The sequence below is a fragment of the Colias croceus genome, chromosome 10 (genome assembly GCF_905220415.1).
Source record: "Colias croceus chromosome 10, ilColCroc2.1".
Lineage (NCBI taxonomy): Eukaryota > Metazoa > Arthropoda > Insecta > Lepidoptera > Pieridae > Colias > Colias croceus.
The window spans coordinates 3021919-3039264 of NC_059546.1; the positions used below are offsets into that span (position 1 = coordinate 3021919).

General features: G+C 34.6%; 3 protein-coding genes across 5 annotated transcripts in view; 1 reads left to right on the plus strand and 2 right to left on the minus strand.

Moving 5' to 3' along the window:
- The window catches only part of LOC123694740 (NADP-dependent malic enzyme-like), a 32903-nt gene extending 30687 nt beyond the window's left edge, over nt 1–2216 (minus strand). Inside the window, exon 1 of the mRNA XM_045640291.1 lies at nt 2059–2216. Within this exon, the coding sequence (XP_045496247.1) occupies nt 2059–2105 (47 nt within the window). The 5' untranslated portion in view covers nt 2106–2216. The remainder of the gene's footprint in view (nt 1–2058) is intronic.
- A 591-nt stretch (nt 2217–2807) lies between these two features.
- LOC123694752 (translation initiation factor eIF-2B subunit alpha) lies at nt 2808–6053 on the plus strand. Its single transcript, XM_045640307.1, has 7 exons — nt 2808–2982; nt 3058–3159; nt 3548–3687; nt 4259–4375; nt 4822–4934; nt 5180–5324; nt 5753–6053. Exons 1-7 carry the CDS (start codon nt 2970–2972, stop codon nt 6029–6031), a joined length of 909 nt encoding a protein of 302 aa, XP_045496263.1. The 5' UTR covers nt 2808–2969; the 3' UTR covers nt 6032–6053.
- A 1237-nt stretch (nt 6054–7290) lies between these two features.
- Nucleotides 7291–17346, minus strand: part of LOC123694734 (tyrosine-protein kinase Fer) — a 35373-nt gene continuing 25317 nt past the window's right edge. The window contains exons 4-14 of one of the 3 annotated variants that reach the window (XM_045640232.1): nt 16002–16203; nt 15288–15425; nt 14580–14834; nt 12889–13099; nt 11845–12024; nt 10239–10439; nt 9477–9653; nt 8934–9147; nt 8314–8589; nt 7929–8051; nt 7291–7609 (exon numbers count right to left, since the gene is read on the minus strand). In XM_045640232.1, the coding sequence (XP_045496188.1) occupies nt 7473–7609; nt 7929–8051; nt 8314–8589; nt 8934–9147; nt 9477–9653; nt 10239–10439; nt 11845–12024; nt 12889–13099; nt 14580–14834; nt 15288–15425; nt 16002–16203 (2114 nt within the window). In that variant the 3' untranslated portion in view covers nt 7291–7472. Of the gene's footprint in view, nt 7610–7928; nt 8052–8313; nt 8590–8933; nt 9148–9476; nt 9654–10238; nt 10440–10968; nt 11823–11844; nt 12025–12888; nt 13100–14579; nt 14835–15287; nt 15426–16001; nt 16204–17346 lie in introns of those variants that run through there. The other 2 variants (XM_045640234.1, XM_045640235.1) reach the window with 2 other exon arrangements.

The following is a 17346-nucleotide window of genomic DNA, read 5'->3' on the forward strand; positions in this document are numbered from 1 at the left end:
CAAATTAAAATCAACTAAAAACAAAAACCTTCGTATCAAAAATAAAAAGTAAACTTCTCTTTTATGCCCTGCAATGCTAAATCTAATAAATAAAAACTAGTTATAAGTAAGTAATACTGATGAAACAGGTAACAAATAAAAATCAAGTACAATCAAAAAAACCCTTCAGCAATTGCTGATGAAACTCTAAATAACAAGTTTTGTTTTTAGTAAGGCACAAATATATTATTTGGCACGAAGTGCACTTGAATTAAGTTTTATTAAAATGACATAGTCTGCATCGGTTTATTATATTATATTTTATTTATATATATTGTCTTCTTTTACTAGAACATGGGAACTTCCTCTACCCGTTTCTTTGAGTACGTAGTCTTGTTTAATGGGACAATCGCGAGGGATTCGATCTTTCTTCAGCGTGCTGGTGCATCCAATACCTCTGTTATAAAGCTCATATGCTAATCTTTGGGACGTAATAAATTGGTCAAAGTAGAGAACATGGCCTGGGACCAGATTATCCAGCTTTTTCGGCCAGGCCAAATTCAGTTCCTGCGTAATCCGGATATGTAGTTTCGCCTTGATAAATATGTAAATCGCATACTAGTCCATTGGGATTGGCAAATACAAAGGCTTTTAGTCCTGTGGGATGGGGTTTGCCCGGACATAATTGCTTCATTGGAAAAATCCCTGTAATTAATATTTATGACATAGTAAAGGTTCATCCCAATGTCCATTATAATGGACAACTAACTTTGACTGTTATTAAATCTTTGCTTTTAATAAGGACGCCTAAAATAATGTCATTAAATAAACGAATATACGAATCATAAAAAATATAAACAAGGTTTATGTTTAAAAACACAAAGATTATTCATTAAAAAACGGATTAATACTCACCATTCCTTCGGCGGGCGCTCATGATGACACTTGGCGGAGATTTGATGTGACACAATTGGTTAGATTGGCAATATGGCTTCTGTTTCCTATTCGAATATAACTGACCAATAGAAAAAAAAGCAAAGACAAAAAGAAATGTCGCGAATTTTTGAATTTAAGCGCAAAATTCAAAAGTGTCCCTTATGATTGACACTGGGTGGAAAATTATGTTTCCTTATTAAAAAGTTTGGGCCGCAAGGCTTTCTGTGAATTGTCCTTTATAGATGACAATGGATCAGAGGAGGATATGAATAAAATATCGATAGAATTGATACCTATTAAATCGTCATAGTAAAATAGATCATAGGTATGTATAGTTACGTTAAGTTTGGTATTATGTACTTTTTAGAAATAAAAATAATACCTACAAAAAAAACGCGAAATTGTGGTGGGTTTGTGCTTTTCTTACTCTGCCTCACGTTAAGGATGCCTAAAAAGTACCTACCTACCTACCGTAAAATGGTATTGGATGCTTCTTTTTATTCGATTATAAAACAAGCGAAGCCATGTTCTACAACAATATTTTTATAGACAACAAATTATTATTTTCAGTATCGAATGTCAAGACCATCAAAATATCTATAGCGATGAGGGTAGTTGTTACTTATTATTGATTTATATCGCCGACCTTGTTCTAATTATTTTTTTTTAACATGGTTTATTATTGTAGATTCGATAAACAATTATTGAAAGAAAGTGTTTTGATACATTAGTTTATTTTGTAGATATGTTTAGAACATCTACCAGAAGGGTCTCATCAATTCATTTGCTATACGGATGGATGTGCCATATCAAGTGCATCAGATATTAAATAATTTTATATTATTTATGACAGACGAACGATCAACATCGATCGTCAACGTAATAAAGATATTTCCTAGGTTTATTGTTATAATAAAATATGTATGTGGGTACGTAATATAAGGTAAGTACATATCATCAATCATTATACCTATGCAGTATGCAGTTATCACTAAAAAATCATAATAATTCTCGTGCAAAACCATCCATTGCCTCATTGTATTAAAACATAGACTTGCGTCTTGCAATATCGCATTGTATTATAATTTAATGTTTATTTTTTGTAAGTAGGTAACTAACTACTAATAATAATAAAAAACTTACTGCCATTTTCTCTTATCGTTCAGTTTGAGAGACGCTGAATTTCCCATTATTAATATTTCCTTATTAGTCTACACTTATTATGAAAAATCACGCTTACAAAACTATAAAGGTACGATGGATACGTCTAAGCCATTCAAACACCGTTGTTACTGTAATCGTAGTACACCGGCGGTAAATCTACATTCGTTGGCCATGACTTTCCCTGTTTCAGTAATAATTAAGATTGTTTTTTTCTTGTTTTTTTATACATAATATTATTATTGTTTTATTAACAAGAATCACATAAGAATTTATAAATATTCACTTTTAGTTCTTTTTTTAAATGTCCCTCTCAAACTGTTGTTAATATACAAACTGGCCCGAAGATAAAAAATAATAATATGGATGAAGCACGGATATTAAAGCTATTAATTTTGAACTATATAAATGAATTAAAGACTAATGATTTGGAATACAATAACACAACTTACATGCACATGATAATAATCGGAGATTTTGAAACCATAATCCAAATATGTTTTTAATTTGGGTATAATAATGATAATAAAATATATTTTAAAAAAATAATCATTTTTAGTATATTTTAGTAAACAGTTTATATTTATTACACTCTCTAATATTTGCTGTATTTAATAAAATAAGAGTATCTATAGTTACATTTTAGTATTTTTGCGTAATACAGAATGGAATAATTTTAAAATGTCAGATTGACATTTGACATTTTAAGCAAATTTATGATTTAAATTTTATTGACGTGTGTTCATTTTGTACAGTAAACATATAGGTTAATAGTTTTATTGCAATTTAAAGACTTTATTTATACTTTGTATAAATTAAAAATATGCTCGGATTATAAGTTATTCAAAAATCATACTAAGAACGCGGCTTCTGTAAGAAGCAATCAAGTCAATATGAGGAAAGAAGGTATGCTGCAAGCTTTTTATTACTATGACTAGATTCATTCATATTCAGACTTATTGCACTTTTTTCTGGTTTCAGAGGTACAAGATATCTTTCTGAAAATTCTGAGAGAAGAAGAGGATGTATCCGTTGGAGTTGCGGCTATTAAAACCTTATTAACAGTCATTGAAAATTATAAAGGTTTGTTTTACTATTAACAATGAAATAATCTATAATTAAAGATATTTTCGTCATTATACATTTAATTCATGAATTGTATCATAAAGTTAAGTCAATATTTTATTGTTATAAGCATGCTTTTAGTCACAATAATATGTTTGAACATATAAAATAAAGTTATTATGCAATAATGGTTATAATAGAGTAATCCAGGTTTTCCCACACACATATATACACTCACACTTCAAGTGACTTGATGACTGAAATTCCCTGAACCTTATCTGCAAAACTGTTAACTGCAATTAAAATGGATTGAGAAAGGGTAAAGTGAGGGTAGAAAGGGTAAAGGAACAAAATAACTTAAATTTCCTCAGTTTTTATCCTCAAGCACTAATTATAACTTTTCCAGTGGCCACAGTGAGAGAGTTGGACTTGAATCTCCAATTAGCGGTGGACGCAATGCGACACTGTGATCAGCCAGTGGCTGCTATTTCTTCTGGTTGTGAACTCTTCATGAGGTTTATTACGTTTGCCAAGTTAGATGTTAAGGTTCGTAATGCTGATACTATGTTATGTATGAACTCAAAAGACATTCAGTTTCTCTCTTACAAGTTTTAAACCTTTGTTGATATTTATTTAATATATTTTAAGTATTAAAATGATTATACGTAAATTGATTATCTTTATGATTTAATTTTTCAACTCATCTTCTCAACATCTAAATAAAAAGATGTAGAAGAAGCCTTTCAATTACGTAGTGGGTAGTTCTGTGGGGTAGACTGCTAAAAAATACACACAAGACTAGGGTTATAATTCACTAGCTGCACTCCACGGTTTCGCCCGCGTGGCTCCGCTCCTTTTGGTCTTAGCATGATGTTATATAGCCTATAAGCTATTAGCCTTCCTCGATAAATAGGCTATCCATCACCGAAAGAATTTTTCAAATCGGACCAATCGTTCTTGAGATTAGTGCATTCAAACAAACAAACTCTTCAGCTTTATAACATTAGCATAGATTTGATTTAAAAGTTAGTTGATTGCATGCTAAAAATGTGAAGTTCCCTATACAACATTCTTTTTTTTTGTATACAAAATCAAATAAATAATTATTTTATTTCAGTCATTTGAAGAATGTGAACAGATAATGTTGCAGCGAGGGAGAGTGTTCCTGGACACACTGTTACAAGCCAGAGGGAAGGTGGCCAAACAGGCATTGCCATTTATTAGTGATGGATGTGTAAGTTGTAGAAATAGTTAATACTAACATAATTACAAACAGATTTATTCAACTAAACTTCTTGTAGAAACATTTTTGAAATGTTCAAATATGTACATAATATACCTAATATTTACCATTAGATAAATCAAATTCAAGTGTTGATGATTGGAAAATAAATTCTCAAGTACTTATTGTTAATTTCATGTTGTCAATAAAAAATATAACCATTTTTAAAGTGTTTTCTATTAGTAATTAGTGGATAATATGAAACAGGATAAAAAAAATTAATGAAAATCACTTGTTGACAGAGCAACATACAGATAGCCGATAGGTTACATTTTAGGACAGGTATATTCACAGGTATATCTTGCTTATTCTGAAGTATTTTTGGGGTGCTAGTTTACAAATAAAATATGTCAATGTTTGTTATTTTAAAAAATTTGTATACTCAATTTTTATTACAGAAAATTTTAACACATTCAAGATCTAGGGTGGTACTAGCTGCAATGCTCGAAGCAGTGAAAGCAAATAAAAGATTTCAAGTGTTTGTAACATCTTCTTGTCCTGATAACAGTGGGTAGGTACAATCTTATTCTCTGCTTGTTTCACAAATCGTAATATCATAATTATTTTCTTAGCTTTACTGTGATAATTAAAATTAAACATGCAACCAATTTATTCTTCTAAATAGAGCCATACTGAATATTCAATTAGGTATTATATTTTGACATACCTTTAAAACTAAGAATGTTGGATTATAATATATTATTTATAGATATGTACTGATACCACAAATTTTATAAAATACCATTTATTATTTAGGGAAAGAATGCATAAAGAACTGGTAGCGGCGGGTATAGAAGCAACTCTTATCTTGGACTCTGCTGTTGGTTATATTATGGAACAAATTGACATTGTCATGATCGGTGCAGAGGGAGTAACCGAGAGTGGCGGCATTATTAATAAGGTATTATAATCTCTTGTATTTCTTTACGATTTTGCATGCATTCTAATGTTCAAGGATTTTTGCAAAACAATTTTTTAATCATGAAGACAATATGTCAAAGAAAAAAGATATTCGTTCTTTGCTCTTCTGTTTTACTGACGCGAAAAATACTCGTCAGATTTAACCTTCAGTTATGAAAGTCATTTGAGATCTCTCAAGAACAAGTTGTATTTTTATTTATGTTTGTCAGTGTGACTTCCGCTGCATCTTTTTTTAGACCACAGATTGGCTAATAAATAATTATGCCTATTCTAATATGCATATTGAAAAACTGTTCAAAACTGATAAGATTTTTTTCGTCTAATGCCTGGCAAAACATTTTCAAACAGAAATACAACTACGAAATATTTGAGAAATTCTAAATAAACAGTAAAATAAATTCCTTTCAGATCGGCACATACTGCTTGGCGATGTCAGCGCTAGAACTAAAGAAACCAGTATACGTACTTACAGAAAGTTTCAAATTCTCTAGAATATATCCGCTCAACCAGCAAGACCTGCCCAATGAATTCAAATATCTCTCAAGTGTGATAAAATCTGGAAATCTATCAAAACAACATCCTTTAGTAGATTATACTCCTCCTGCATATATAACATTACTGTTCACGGATCTGGGAATCCTTACGCCATCAGCAGTTAGTGACGAACTTATTAAACTGTATTTGTAAATAATAAAATAATTGTATATTATTTCTGGTCTTTTATTTAATGAGAGCATCGCCGCATAGCTATGAATTAATATAATGCTTCCTGTGTTAGATTCTTATAAGAATTTAATAATATTAAAGCCGCAGTTCAGGTATGTTTCACTTGTCAATTATATTAGAAGGTATATGTTAATTAGTTCTGAAAGAGCTGATTAAGAAAGACCTCAGGTGAAAAGAATCAAAATGAACTATAGATATAGGAACAAAAATAAAACTCGATAATTCCAAATTTATCTGGCACTTTATTCGAAAATAATATCGTAAAATAAACCTTATATTTACAAATATAATACTTATTACACGTTTAATGTCACATATTTTCGATACTTAACGTTATCTCACTTCAAGCTATTACTTGCAGTTCATTTTTACACGTGGCAAGGGAATAACGTGACGATTTCTATTCAAAATAACAAGCACAAAATATATCACAAAAATTTTGAAATTAAAGAACACATTTGCAATAATAACGAATATTGATTTATATAAAAAAATAATTATTAAGGCTGATAAGCTAAAAATAATTGTCAATGTCTAAAATTAAAATAAATTGTACTTAAATTAATTATCATACATATTTCAATTTTGTCGCCAAAAACCAAATTCAAGAGATCATCACATCCTTACTGAATTCATAACAATTTCTAATAAAATTTCATTTTCATTCATTCGCACCTTGACTTATAAAAGAACATTAAAAATCTATGATAAAAATACAACACAATACAATTAATAATCTTAATCCATTTAATAAAATAAAAAAATACTGATTAACATTAAATTGTTTGGGTTTATAATACCAAGTAAATACGCTGCTAGCATACGAAATTAATTATGAGCCTACTTTAACAATTACCTACCTTTAAACATAGTAAAACAATATTATGCAGTACATCTGTAATGTTTCAAAAATTACTCTGACCCTCTTTTTCTCAACGGGAAAAGGAAGAAAAGGGAAATTGGACCGTGTTATACATTGAGGTGTTATTACTACGTATAGAGAGGACACCACGAACAAAATTTGTGCGCGGCGCGCGGCGGCGCGGGGCGGCTTGTGAGTCATTCACTTTGTATATATTCTGCCTCTTATTACTTACAAATTCAAACCAATCAATGTAACAAATAAATATTGTTTATCTTATTAAAAAAAATATGAAAAAACTTATCAATTAAAACCAATCAATGTAACAAAAAAAATTGGTTTCAGACGATTGACTCGTGTTACAAATAGTGTAGTAGCGATGTCCTCTCTAGCACGTAGTACATAGTAAATCAATGATGTTATACTAGATTATTTTACCATGCATCGGATCATTAATCAAATTTACATTATCTACTTGATCTATTGTAAATGTTGTCAATGACGTTGACATTTGACAGCTGATCACTAAACAAATTTATATTATCTGTTATAAATGTTGTCAATGATTGTGTATATCTGGTTGAAGTGAGGCCGCTTGTCGGGCTCGTACTCCCAGCAGCGCAGCATGAGCGCATACACTTCTTCGGGACACCCTTCTGGCGCTGGCATGCGGTAACCTGATAGTAAAAAGATAGTTAAATGTTAATAATATTTTTGAAGTCCACTTCTTTAGGCGCGTTGAGAGTAAAGTTTCAAGGTCGCGTCGTTACAATACCGTCACGTCATGGTGTAAGGCAACAATTTTGGTATCTTTGAATCTTGCCAAAGAAATTTCACTTCTGACACGTGTGCTAGGCACACAAGCTCTTTTTTTGCGTACATTAAAAAACAATTGCTAAGGTTTTATCTATGAAGTCTATTATGTATAACAATTAAAAATAGTACCCTAAAAATTGGAAAATATTTATGTATGTATGATATATAAAAATAGCATACCTTGATCAATTTTCTCCCTAGCCCTGGAGTTGCTCATGCCCGCGTACGGAGTGTCGCCCTTCGAGAATATCTCCCACACCAGCACGCCGTAGCTCCACACGTCACACAGCGATGTGTATTTACCTGTTATATGGTTATATTTATTATAGTCGGATTTTTATACGACTAGAATAGGCATATTAAATTAAGAATTTTATAATTGAACATTCGATTTCCACTAATACTAAAAAAGTCCAATTTTAATGTCTATAACTATATAGATTTTAAACCTAGGGAACTTCTACATGCTACCAGTATTTATTTGTCTCGTGGTGAATGAAGCTCTCAGACTCGAGGTAGGTTACGTCAAGTTCTTTGCCCTTATAATTATTATATGGGTACTTACCAAAATTGAGAGCTTCTGGCGCAGTCCACTTAATAGGTATCTGCTTCATGCCTCCCGACACGATATACTCCTCCTCTTCCCTTGACATGCCGAAGTCAGAAATCTTCACAATATTATCATCTCCAACTAAACAGTTCCTAGCAGCCAGATCTCGATGTATGCAGCTCTTGGACTCAAGGTATCGCATACCGGCTGCAGCATCACGACACATGCATAGTAGGGAGCGGCTGCTGAGCGACTGGGCTCGGGTTCGTAGGAACGTGAGCAGAGAACCACCTGAGGGTAGTTAAAAGTTTTATGTATGTGTGGAAAGGTACTGAAAGTGGAGGATTGCGAGCAGAAACTGCTTATGGGAAGTAATATTTTGTAGGAATGTTGAATTGTTTCAAACTTTATACCATAAAAGTGGATAGTTTTTGATCCTGCTAGTAAATAACAGAAACAAAACATCAAATAGGTGCACACAATTTAAAAAATTTAATATTTTAGTATTTCTTCTTCAAGTGACACCTGATGATGATTTATAGCGATCGACCTACTAAGAAGGGTTAAGTATATCAATTTAATCACCAACAATATTACTAAATCATAATTCCTTATTTACACAAACAAAACCTTACCTGACACAAGTTCCATAACGATCATAATTGGCTGTTTCTGCACCGCTATCCCAATAAGCCGCACAATGTTCGGATGTTGGTACTGCTTGAGAATACGACCTTCTTGCAAGAAGGTGCGTTTCTGTTCCTCTGGTAGAGCCACTCGGCAGGTCTTCACCGCCACCTCCTGGCCCGTGGTGATGAGACGGGCTTTGTACACGTCGCCGAAGTTACCCTGGATGGACATATTGAATACTTCTCTCTTTACAAAGTAAAGATATCTCTAAGACAAAGGATATACAGGATGGCCCAAACCTTGACGACAATATTTTTTTTAGATTCCTCACTTCGTGAATCAGAATATACCCCATTTATGTCAGCCGATTTTTCCTAGTTTTAGAATTATGTAAGTTTTCTTGACTGAGAAATTCTGAAGTGAAGCATTTTACTTATTTAAAAAAACTGTTGACTTTTTTAACATTTCGGTTTGTAATATAATCCTTGCCACCAGCTCAGAAGTGCTAGTGGCCTTTGTTCCATATTCCTATCACACCCATAACTCACCCGGCCAATCTTATCCAACAGCTGCACGTGGTCATTATTCAGTTCCCAGGTCTCCCGCGGCACTGCCCGCCGCAGTAGGGCTCCGGAGCGTGCGGTCACGGGCACCCCACTGGCCCTCTGCCACGCCACCAGCTCAGCGACTGAGGGAAACGCAGCACCCTCGAAGCGGTAGTGGCCCTGGTGTATAGTGTTAGTCAGTACTTGTACAGTCCCCGGTACGCAACGTTTCGTACGCACAAATAGCTTTTCCCGCATTCCTCGCTTTTCTCTTATTTGTTTCTAAACAGATATGATTCATAATAAGTGATGAAAAGAGATACATTGTATAGACCTGCAAAATATGTGGTCGAGGGCAGGCTGTGCAGTGATTAGATTACTAAAGCTTATTAGATATAAGCAAAATTGTTTTTAATAAAACAATCCTTTTATACCATAAAAATACTAAATAGGTCAACTTCCGCTTGCCTCACAAATTTTAAACGTGATTTTATTCTTGTTTTAATAGTTATTCTTCTAATCAAGAGAGACAAATCCATCAATCACAGATCGTTAAATTGTCGAGAAAGCCTTGACTTACAAATGTTGTAGTTAACCTGAATTTGTATACTCTAACATTTCACATAACGCCATCTTTTGTTCAAAATAGCAAAACATTAAAATATAACAGTACTGAAGATGCTTTAACATTTTATCTGTATCCTAAAACCATATTATATAATTTTAAAACAATTTTATAAGTCAAAATTAAAAAAAAATTCTCACCTCTGGCGTAGTCTGCACAATGAAATGCTTATGTTGTCCCCAACAAACAGACAGCACCAGTTGTCTCGCGTGATTCCTCGTGGTCTCCCGCACTAGATAGTCTCCATCGCTCCTGAGCAGCCGCACCACCTCCTCCCGCGGCAGCACCCCGTGGAACCACTCCTGGTCCACCAGCGAGCGCTCCGTCTCGCTTGCACTCACCTACGAACACGGGCAAGAGCGAGATAAGCATATTTATTGATGAGGACCAGCGCGTGGGTGAAAGGTGAATTTATAAATGCAATATAAAATTGCTTGCTTGTTTCGGTTATTTTAAGCAATAGTTCAGTCATTTCTTGCTTGTGACCGTCGTCATTATTTGTGATAAATAAAGACACAATTTTTTATTAGCGTCATCGATAGACGTGATCATTCCATAAAACGATATCAGCTGTTATGAGCGACACGTGGCAGCACGATTATAAGTTCGTTTGAAATTTTAATGCCTTCCTATTTACGGAAAATTTAAATGGCTGTTTTGAATGTTTCATAAAATACACCTATAAAAACATTATATGTATAAAAGGCAGCAATACCTTTACATTAAAATTTAAAATGAATACAGAAAACACACAAAAAAATACATTTTTATTGATCACACATCAAAACAACGTCTCATTAGTCATGCACAAATCACACGTTAGACGGTAATCAATACCACAGAAGCTGCAAAACAAACGTCACAACATACAAGTTCCCTTTCCAGTTCCTTCTCCAGCTCCAGCTGTAATTGCTTCAAGCGTTTCTTCCTGCGCGGTATCACCACCGGCGGCAAGTCACCGTTAGTTATGTACATCGCGAACGGATCCATATTAATATTAACGGCCTCATAAACGCTCCAATTTTATTATCACTTCACAGGAATTATTACGAGCTCGACGCAAAACTCCGAAACGTCGCGTAAACAGATCATTTCTGGAACGACTCGAGCATCACCTTGATTTTGAAATTGTGTTGTGAACGAACCGGTGCTATTTTAATTTTATATGTAAAGCGTATTCCGGTGCGAAGTTCGCGCGTGCCAGGATGCGCGGCGGCTAAATATACCGCGATCTTTCGCAACCTCAACGTGATTAAACTTTTTTAGCATGCGTGTCATGCCATGCGTCTGTTACGCCGGTAGTGACGCTGTTTGTGGGCCGCGAAACTTGGAGATACTAGTACAAGATAATAGGATACTACGATCAGATTTTAATTTTATATTCTAACTATTCAAAATTAATGAGAAATTTTTAACCGATACTATCAGAAATTCAATTGATATAATAAAACCTGTGTAATTTAAGAAATTTTAATTAACTGAAATAAATTTTTACAAGAGTATTATTTATAGTAAACATTGAAACTTCAATTTAACCGAGACATCCACCAAGCAGCTAAAAATCCATAAGAAATATCCAAAAAGCCCACAAACGCGTCACCCCGCAGCACTCACCAAGCGACATCTACACACACGTCTAACGTCACACCGCACGCATCTCTTCCGGACGGCTTTGAGCACGATCCGTTTGCTCCGGACGGCTCTGAGCACGATCCGTTTATTCCGGAGCGTGCGCACAAGCTTTACCGGGTCGGGGCCTTCGCTACTGCTCCTGTACGTTTTGGGCGGTAGGGCTGGACTAGCTGGAGCAGACTTGCGACGAAAGGGCCGTGTGAAGAGCCGAAGGAACGGCTTCGGGGGGACTATGGAGTGGAGGTGCAGCCGCAGCGCGTCTAGGGACGCTTTGGACGCGATGGACGAACGGTCCTGATGGTTTGGTTACACCTAGTTATACTAGCATATATGCTGACGTAATTAAATGTATATTTTCAATATAACTTTCAAGCTACATTAAATTCTGTAATCACAGAATTTATAAATTTGATTCTGAGTATAGGACCCAATACCACAGCCAGTGAAGCGAATCATTTATGTTATCTAGATATCAAAGTTATTTAAAAAGAATATATGAATCAACATAAACAGGCAATTTTCAAATTGAACTATCATTTTCGAACATGTGACTTTTTTGGCAAACAATTTTTCTCCATTACTCTATTATATTTTTAAGAATTTTAACAATGAATTAAATAGGTAAAATCTTGGTAAAATATTAATTGTTAATTTGTTACATATTGTTACTTACGTTCTTCTTACGATAAATGCGTTGAAATGACGTACAGGAGAACTTGTGAAATATTAAATATCCTCGCGAAAATTAAATAATGTGATAAATGCAGACGAAAAACCAAACCCAAAGCAATTAATCTTGATACCATAACAATCCTAGTTGCCACTATGCAATTTCTAGAAACCTTTAGAAACCTGTAGAGCTGTCTGCATTTAAATAAAAATCACAGTTTCAAAACTCTTGATAATATTATAACTCACTCTCTGTGCTCGTACTATAAACAACTGGACACATTCACACTCAAAAAATTATATTACTTTAATGAGTGTATACTCATTAAATGTATTCAACTGACTTTGAACATTATTATCACGTAATAAGATCACAATTTAAATGGATGTTTTATACCACCGGACACTTTTTGACGTCCTTTTAATATGCGATTGTGAGAATAATTAACAAATAATATTTTTACTATCACCAAATAGTTATCAGGTTACCTGATGGTCCACAGTGGATCCATCCAGACTGTCAACTCCTACAGTCTCAGCGGAGAGATCTGGACAGCCGCTGGGAGCCTCTTCGCAGCCGAGTTCAGCAAGTGCTGACCGGATCATCTCAGCCTGTTTGGCGCATTTCCTCTCAGCTATCCGTAGCTCTAGTAGCTTGATTGGTTCTGATGTTGTTACTGGTATGGGCGGTGGGGAATGCCTGGGGAAAATAATAAAATTTTGAATTACACCATACAAGATTTCAACTTCAATAAGTACTGGATAAGAAAAATAAGAGTAAACTGATTGATACCTAATGCTTTTATAAGCTTATGCAGCAATACATCACAGAATTGCAGAAAACAGACAAATAAATTATAGAATTAACATATCCTACGAACATTAGTCTAATTTGGAAACAGTTGTAAATAAAATATCAAAATATATATTTAGTGAACATAAAAAATTACATAAAAAATTTCGACAGTATTTCACATTACATAAAAAATTTCGACAGTATTTCACACAAATCAATATTTGAAGCACTAGAAAGTCAAAAAATACATTCGACATATATTAATCTACTTAAAAATGTTTATAACAAAAGTACAGCGTCAATAAAATTACAGAAAACTGGTCCAAAATTTCAAATCAAACAGGGAGTTAAACAGGGTGACCCATTATCTCCTAAATTATTCAATAGCACTCTGGAACATATATTTAGGAAACTTACGACTGGTTGGGTTGAACGGGGCATTGTTATCGGTGGAGCAAAATTAACAAACTTGCGTTTTGCTGATGACGTCGTCCTATTCGCTTCTTCGGCCCGCGAACTACAAGAAATGCTACAAGAACTAAGCAATGCTAGCCTTGAGGTTGGACTTAAAATGAATATGACCAAGACAAAAATTATGACCAATTCTACCAACATCAAAATGACAGTCGATAGCGAAGATATTCAATATGTCAAAGAATACATTTATCTCGGACAAGTAATCTCCTTCCAGGCAAGACAAGATCGCGAAATTTCAAGGCGAACAGAAAATGCTTGGAGAAGTTTTTGGTCCATGAAAGACTTCTTCAAAGGTAATCTCCCTTTAAACATCAAAAGGAAGCTTATGGACATGTGTATTCTTCCAATTTTAACTTATGGTGCACAAACTTGGTCCTTGACAAATGAACAAAAGTACAAACTGAAGGTCTGTCAAAGGGCAATGGAGCGAAGCATACTAGGTGTTAAATTAACAGATCGTGTTCGAAACACCGAGCTACGCTCCAAAACTAAAATTGCCGATGTAGCGCAAAAAGCTGCTTCGCTTAAATGGAGCTGGGCAGGGCATATTAGTCGCATGCCGGACGAACTGTGGGCCAAGATAACGACTTTGTGGAGACCAAACACAGCTAGAAGGCGTCGCGGCAGGCCGAAGAAAAGATGGCGGGATGAACTGGACCAATTTAATAAAGACTGGTCTACAATAGCACAAGATCGTGATTCATGGAAGCGCTTTGGGGAGGCCTTTGCTCAGCATTGGGACACAACAGGCTAATACAATACAATACAATACAAAAAATTTCTCTAAACTATAAAATCCTATGATTTATTTTTGATATATTTTCATACTTTTTTCCAAACCATGATTTATTTCTATATTTCACCATGGAAATATAACTAATAAAACGTAAAATACATAAACAATTACCTATCAATCCCATTAACTCCATTAGTCATGCTATTATTGTTCTTACAAACGCCGTTCCCAATGATCTCCGGACCCTGTAGAGCTGTCTGCTTCTCCCTATTGTCTTGCAAGACTGACTCCAATTCCGTGAGCTTTTCCTTCAGCCATTCTACTGTTAAGTTGTCAACTGTTAACTGGTTTGGTTGGAGCTTCCCGCTTGTATCTTCTACTAGACTCTCGTCAAATGCAAATATCACTGGAGTGGAGGGGGGTGATCTGAAAGAGAATCATAGTTGAAAAAGTTTTTTTTGTGGTGATACTTCTTTAGGCGCGTTGAGAGTAAAATTTCATGGCAATACCATCACGTCATGGAGAAAGGCGACGAATTTGGTATCTTTGAATGCCAAAGAGGTTTCACTTCTGACACGTATGCTCGGCACACACGCTCTCTTTTTTTTTTTAAATCACTATAAATTTTGATAATTTTGAATTAACATAATATAAAGTATTGACTTTATATTGGGTACAATATTGTACACAAATACATATTATATTTGATCGACAAATGAGGGTCTTATGTAAATGAGTTTGAATGAGGTAATTACTAAAACCAGAAAGCAAAACAACAGATATGATGTGTTTTTTTAAATTCAAAAACACTTATTTACATTATACCAAATATCTTCAATTATATTTTAATAGACTGTACATAAATAATGTGTTCCTTACTTATATTTTTCCATAAACTCTTTGTATTCTTCTTGTGGCCTAAGATTTTGAACTGTAGTCTCAGTTTTGCTTTGAATCTCCTTAAATTTGTCTGTGCTGAAGTCCGATCTCTGAACAACCTCCAAAAGGACCCCTTTCCTATAAAACAGAGTAATATTTAAATCATGATAAAAAATACGAAAATACGTTAATATTTTTTTTTTGCATTTTTCTTGGTCAAATCTTATACAATAAATCAAAATACATATTACGAGTTAAAATTATTTTCATATTCCATCAATTATTTTACGGGTCATAACGTTCCTCCGTACTTTCAGTTACAATTCCTTCCACCTATTATCACCATAATTCATAAATACTAATAGAAACATAATAGTGCCGCCGTCCACAGCGCACGCTCGCAGTCCGTCGCTCAGCCAATAGCAGCACGTGTGTTAGGGCCGGCGCCGATATGGAGAAGCGCAGTGCAGCGCGCTTTTCATTGTCAAACTATTATCGACATTATCCTAATTAAAATAACGCTCAAAAAAGCGCAGCGCACTACCTTTTAGCGTTTGACGCTTCGATAAATTAGTTTTAAATAAAATAAATTGTTGTTATTTGATTTTGAATTTTATTTTGATGAAAACAATGTCGAAAATAGATTGTCAATTAAAAATGCGCTGCGCTGCGCTTCGCCGTATCTGCGCCGGGCACAATGTGCACAGAACCCACCACGAGGTGGCCGTGGCCTCGCCTTGCCGCCGCTGCTGGTCCAGCAACGCGGGCAGTGCCGCCGTCCGCAACGCGCGCTCGCACTCGGTCGCCTCGGCCAACAGCAGCACGTATTCATTGTGCGCTCGGTGCAAGCGGCGACACGCTTTGCCGTACTTGTCACGGGTTTCGTCTAGTTTGCGGCCTCCTCTACTCGTGGGACCTGGAAAATAGAAAAATTATATTGATGAAAAATATATCCAATAAATTTTAATGATGTTTAATTTCCAAAAATAGTTTGTTCAGAGATTTGCCAAAATAATTTAAAATGAGGCATCACATGAAAAAATATAACCATTTTTTATAGCCTACTTTGGAGTTATTCGTTGGTTATTCTCTCATAGAGTTAATACTCAAAATCATAGGAAAACTAGAGTTTGATCTGCGACTAAAACATACGAATCAAAAGAAACATTTACGCACAACCTATCATTTCCGAATGCATTTATCCTCATGGGTAGTCGTGATAGAAAGCGGTTACCGCTCATGCAACGTTTAAATCAATATTCTATAATTTCGATGGAACAAATAACAGTCTATATTTACGCAAATGCACCGTACTCGACAAACAAGTGAGCTGATAAGTAGGTATGTCTGTTTGTGCAATTGTGCCTGGCGCCAGAGGTGGCTGTTATCACGAGCTAATGTAATGAGCGGCTTGCTAAATCTTACTAAGCAATGAGGGGAGTTTGGTAATTTAATTGTATAATAATTAAAATATCTCTTGTATCTTGTATCGTGTGAATTTTCTAGAATTTAAAAGTAAAAACGGTAGACATTTGAGGAACGGTACAAACTTAATTTGCAATAGGTGTACTTTCTTTAATTTATACGACCTAAATTAATACTAGATACCAATACAAAATACCAATTAATTTCTCCTTCGCAAGCTCAACTAAGCTTCATGGCATAAAATCGATTATTCATTTGTTTACATAGACGCAAATATTTAGTTAGAAATGGGTAGTTCAATAGGTAGAGTAATTCTGGCGTGGGTTAGCTGTATGTTTATAATAAAACCTGCGTGGTGGAAATTACTAACGAAAGTTCAATGGAAGGAATCGCAATGGAATATGTTATCTTTTTTTTTTTTTTTTATTGACGATAGGGAAGAGCTTGACCACAATCTCGCCTGATGTTAAGCTGAGATGTGGTCTAAGATGGTACGCGCTTCCCTAGAAGGTACCTGTTCACTCTACGCTTGAAGACCCCCATATTGTACTCGTCGGGGAACACATGATCTTATGAGTTTATCATAAATATGGTGTTTCGTTATTATATTTATTGTCAGTTTAACATGCAGTAC

Coding starts and splice junctions, on each gene's coding strand:
- LOC123694752 (XM_045640307.1), top strand. Junction 3,160..3,547: donor AGTCATTGAAAATTATAAAG/GTTTGTTTTACT, acceptor TAACTTTTCCAG/TGGCCACAGTGAGAGAGTTG. Junction 5,325..5,752: donor GTGGCGGCATTATTAATAAG/GTATTATAATCT, acceptor AATTCCTTTCAG/ATCGGCACATACTGCTTGGC.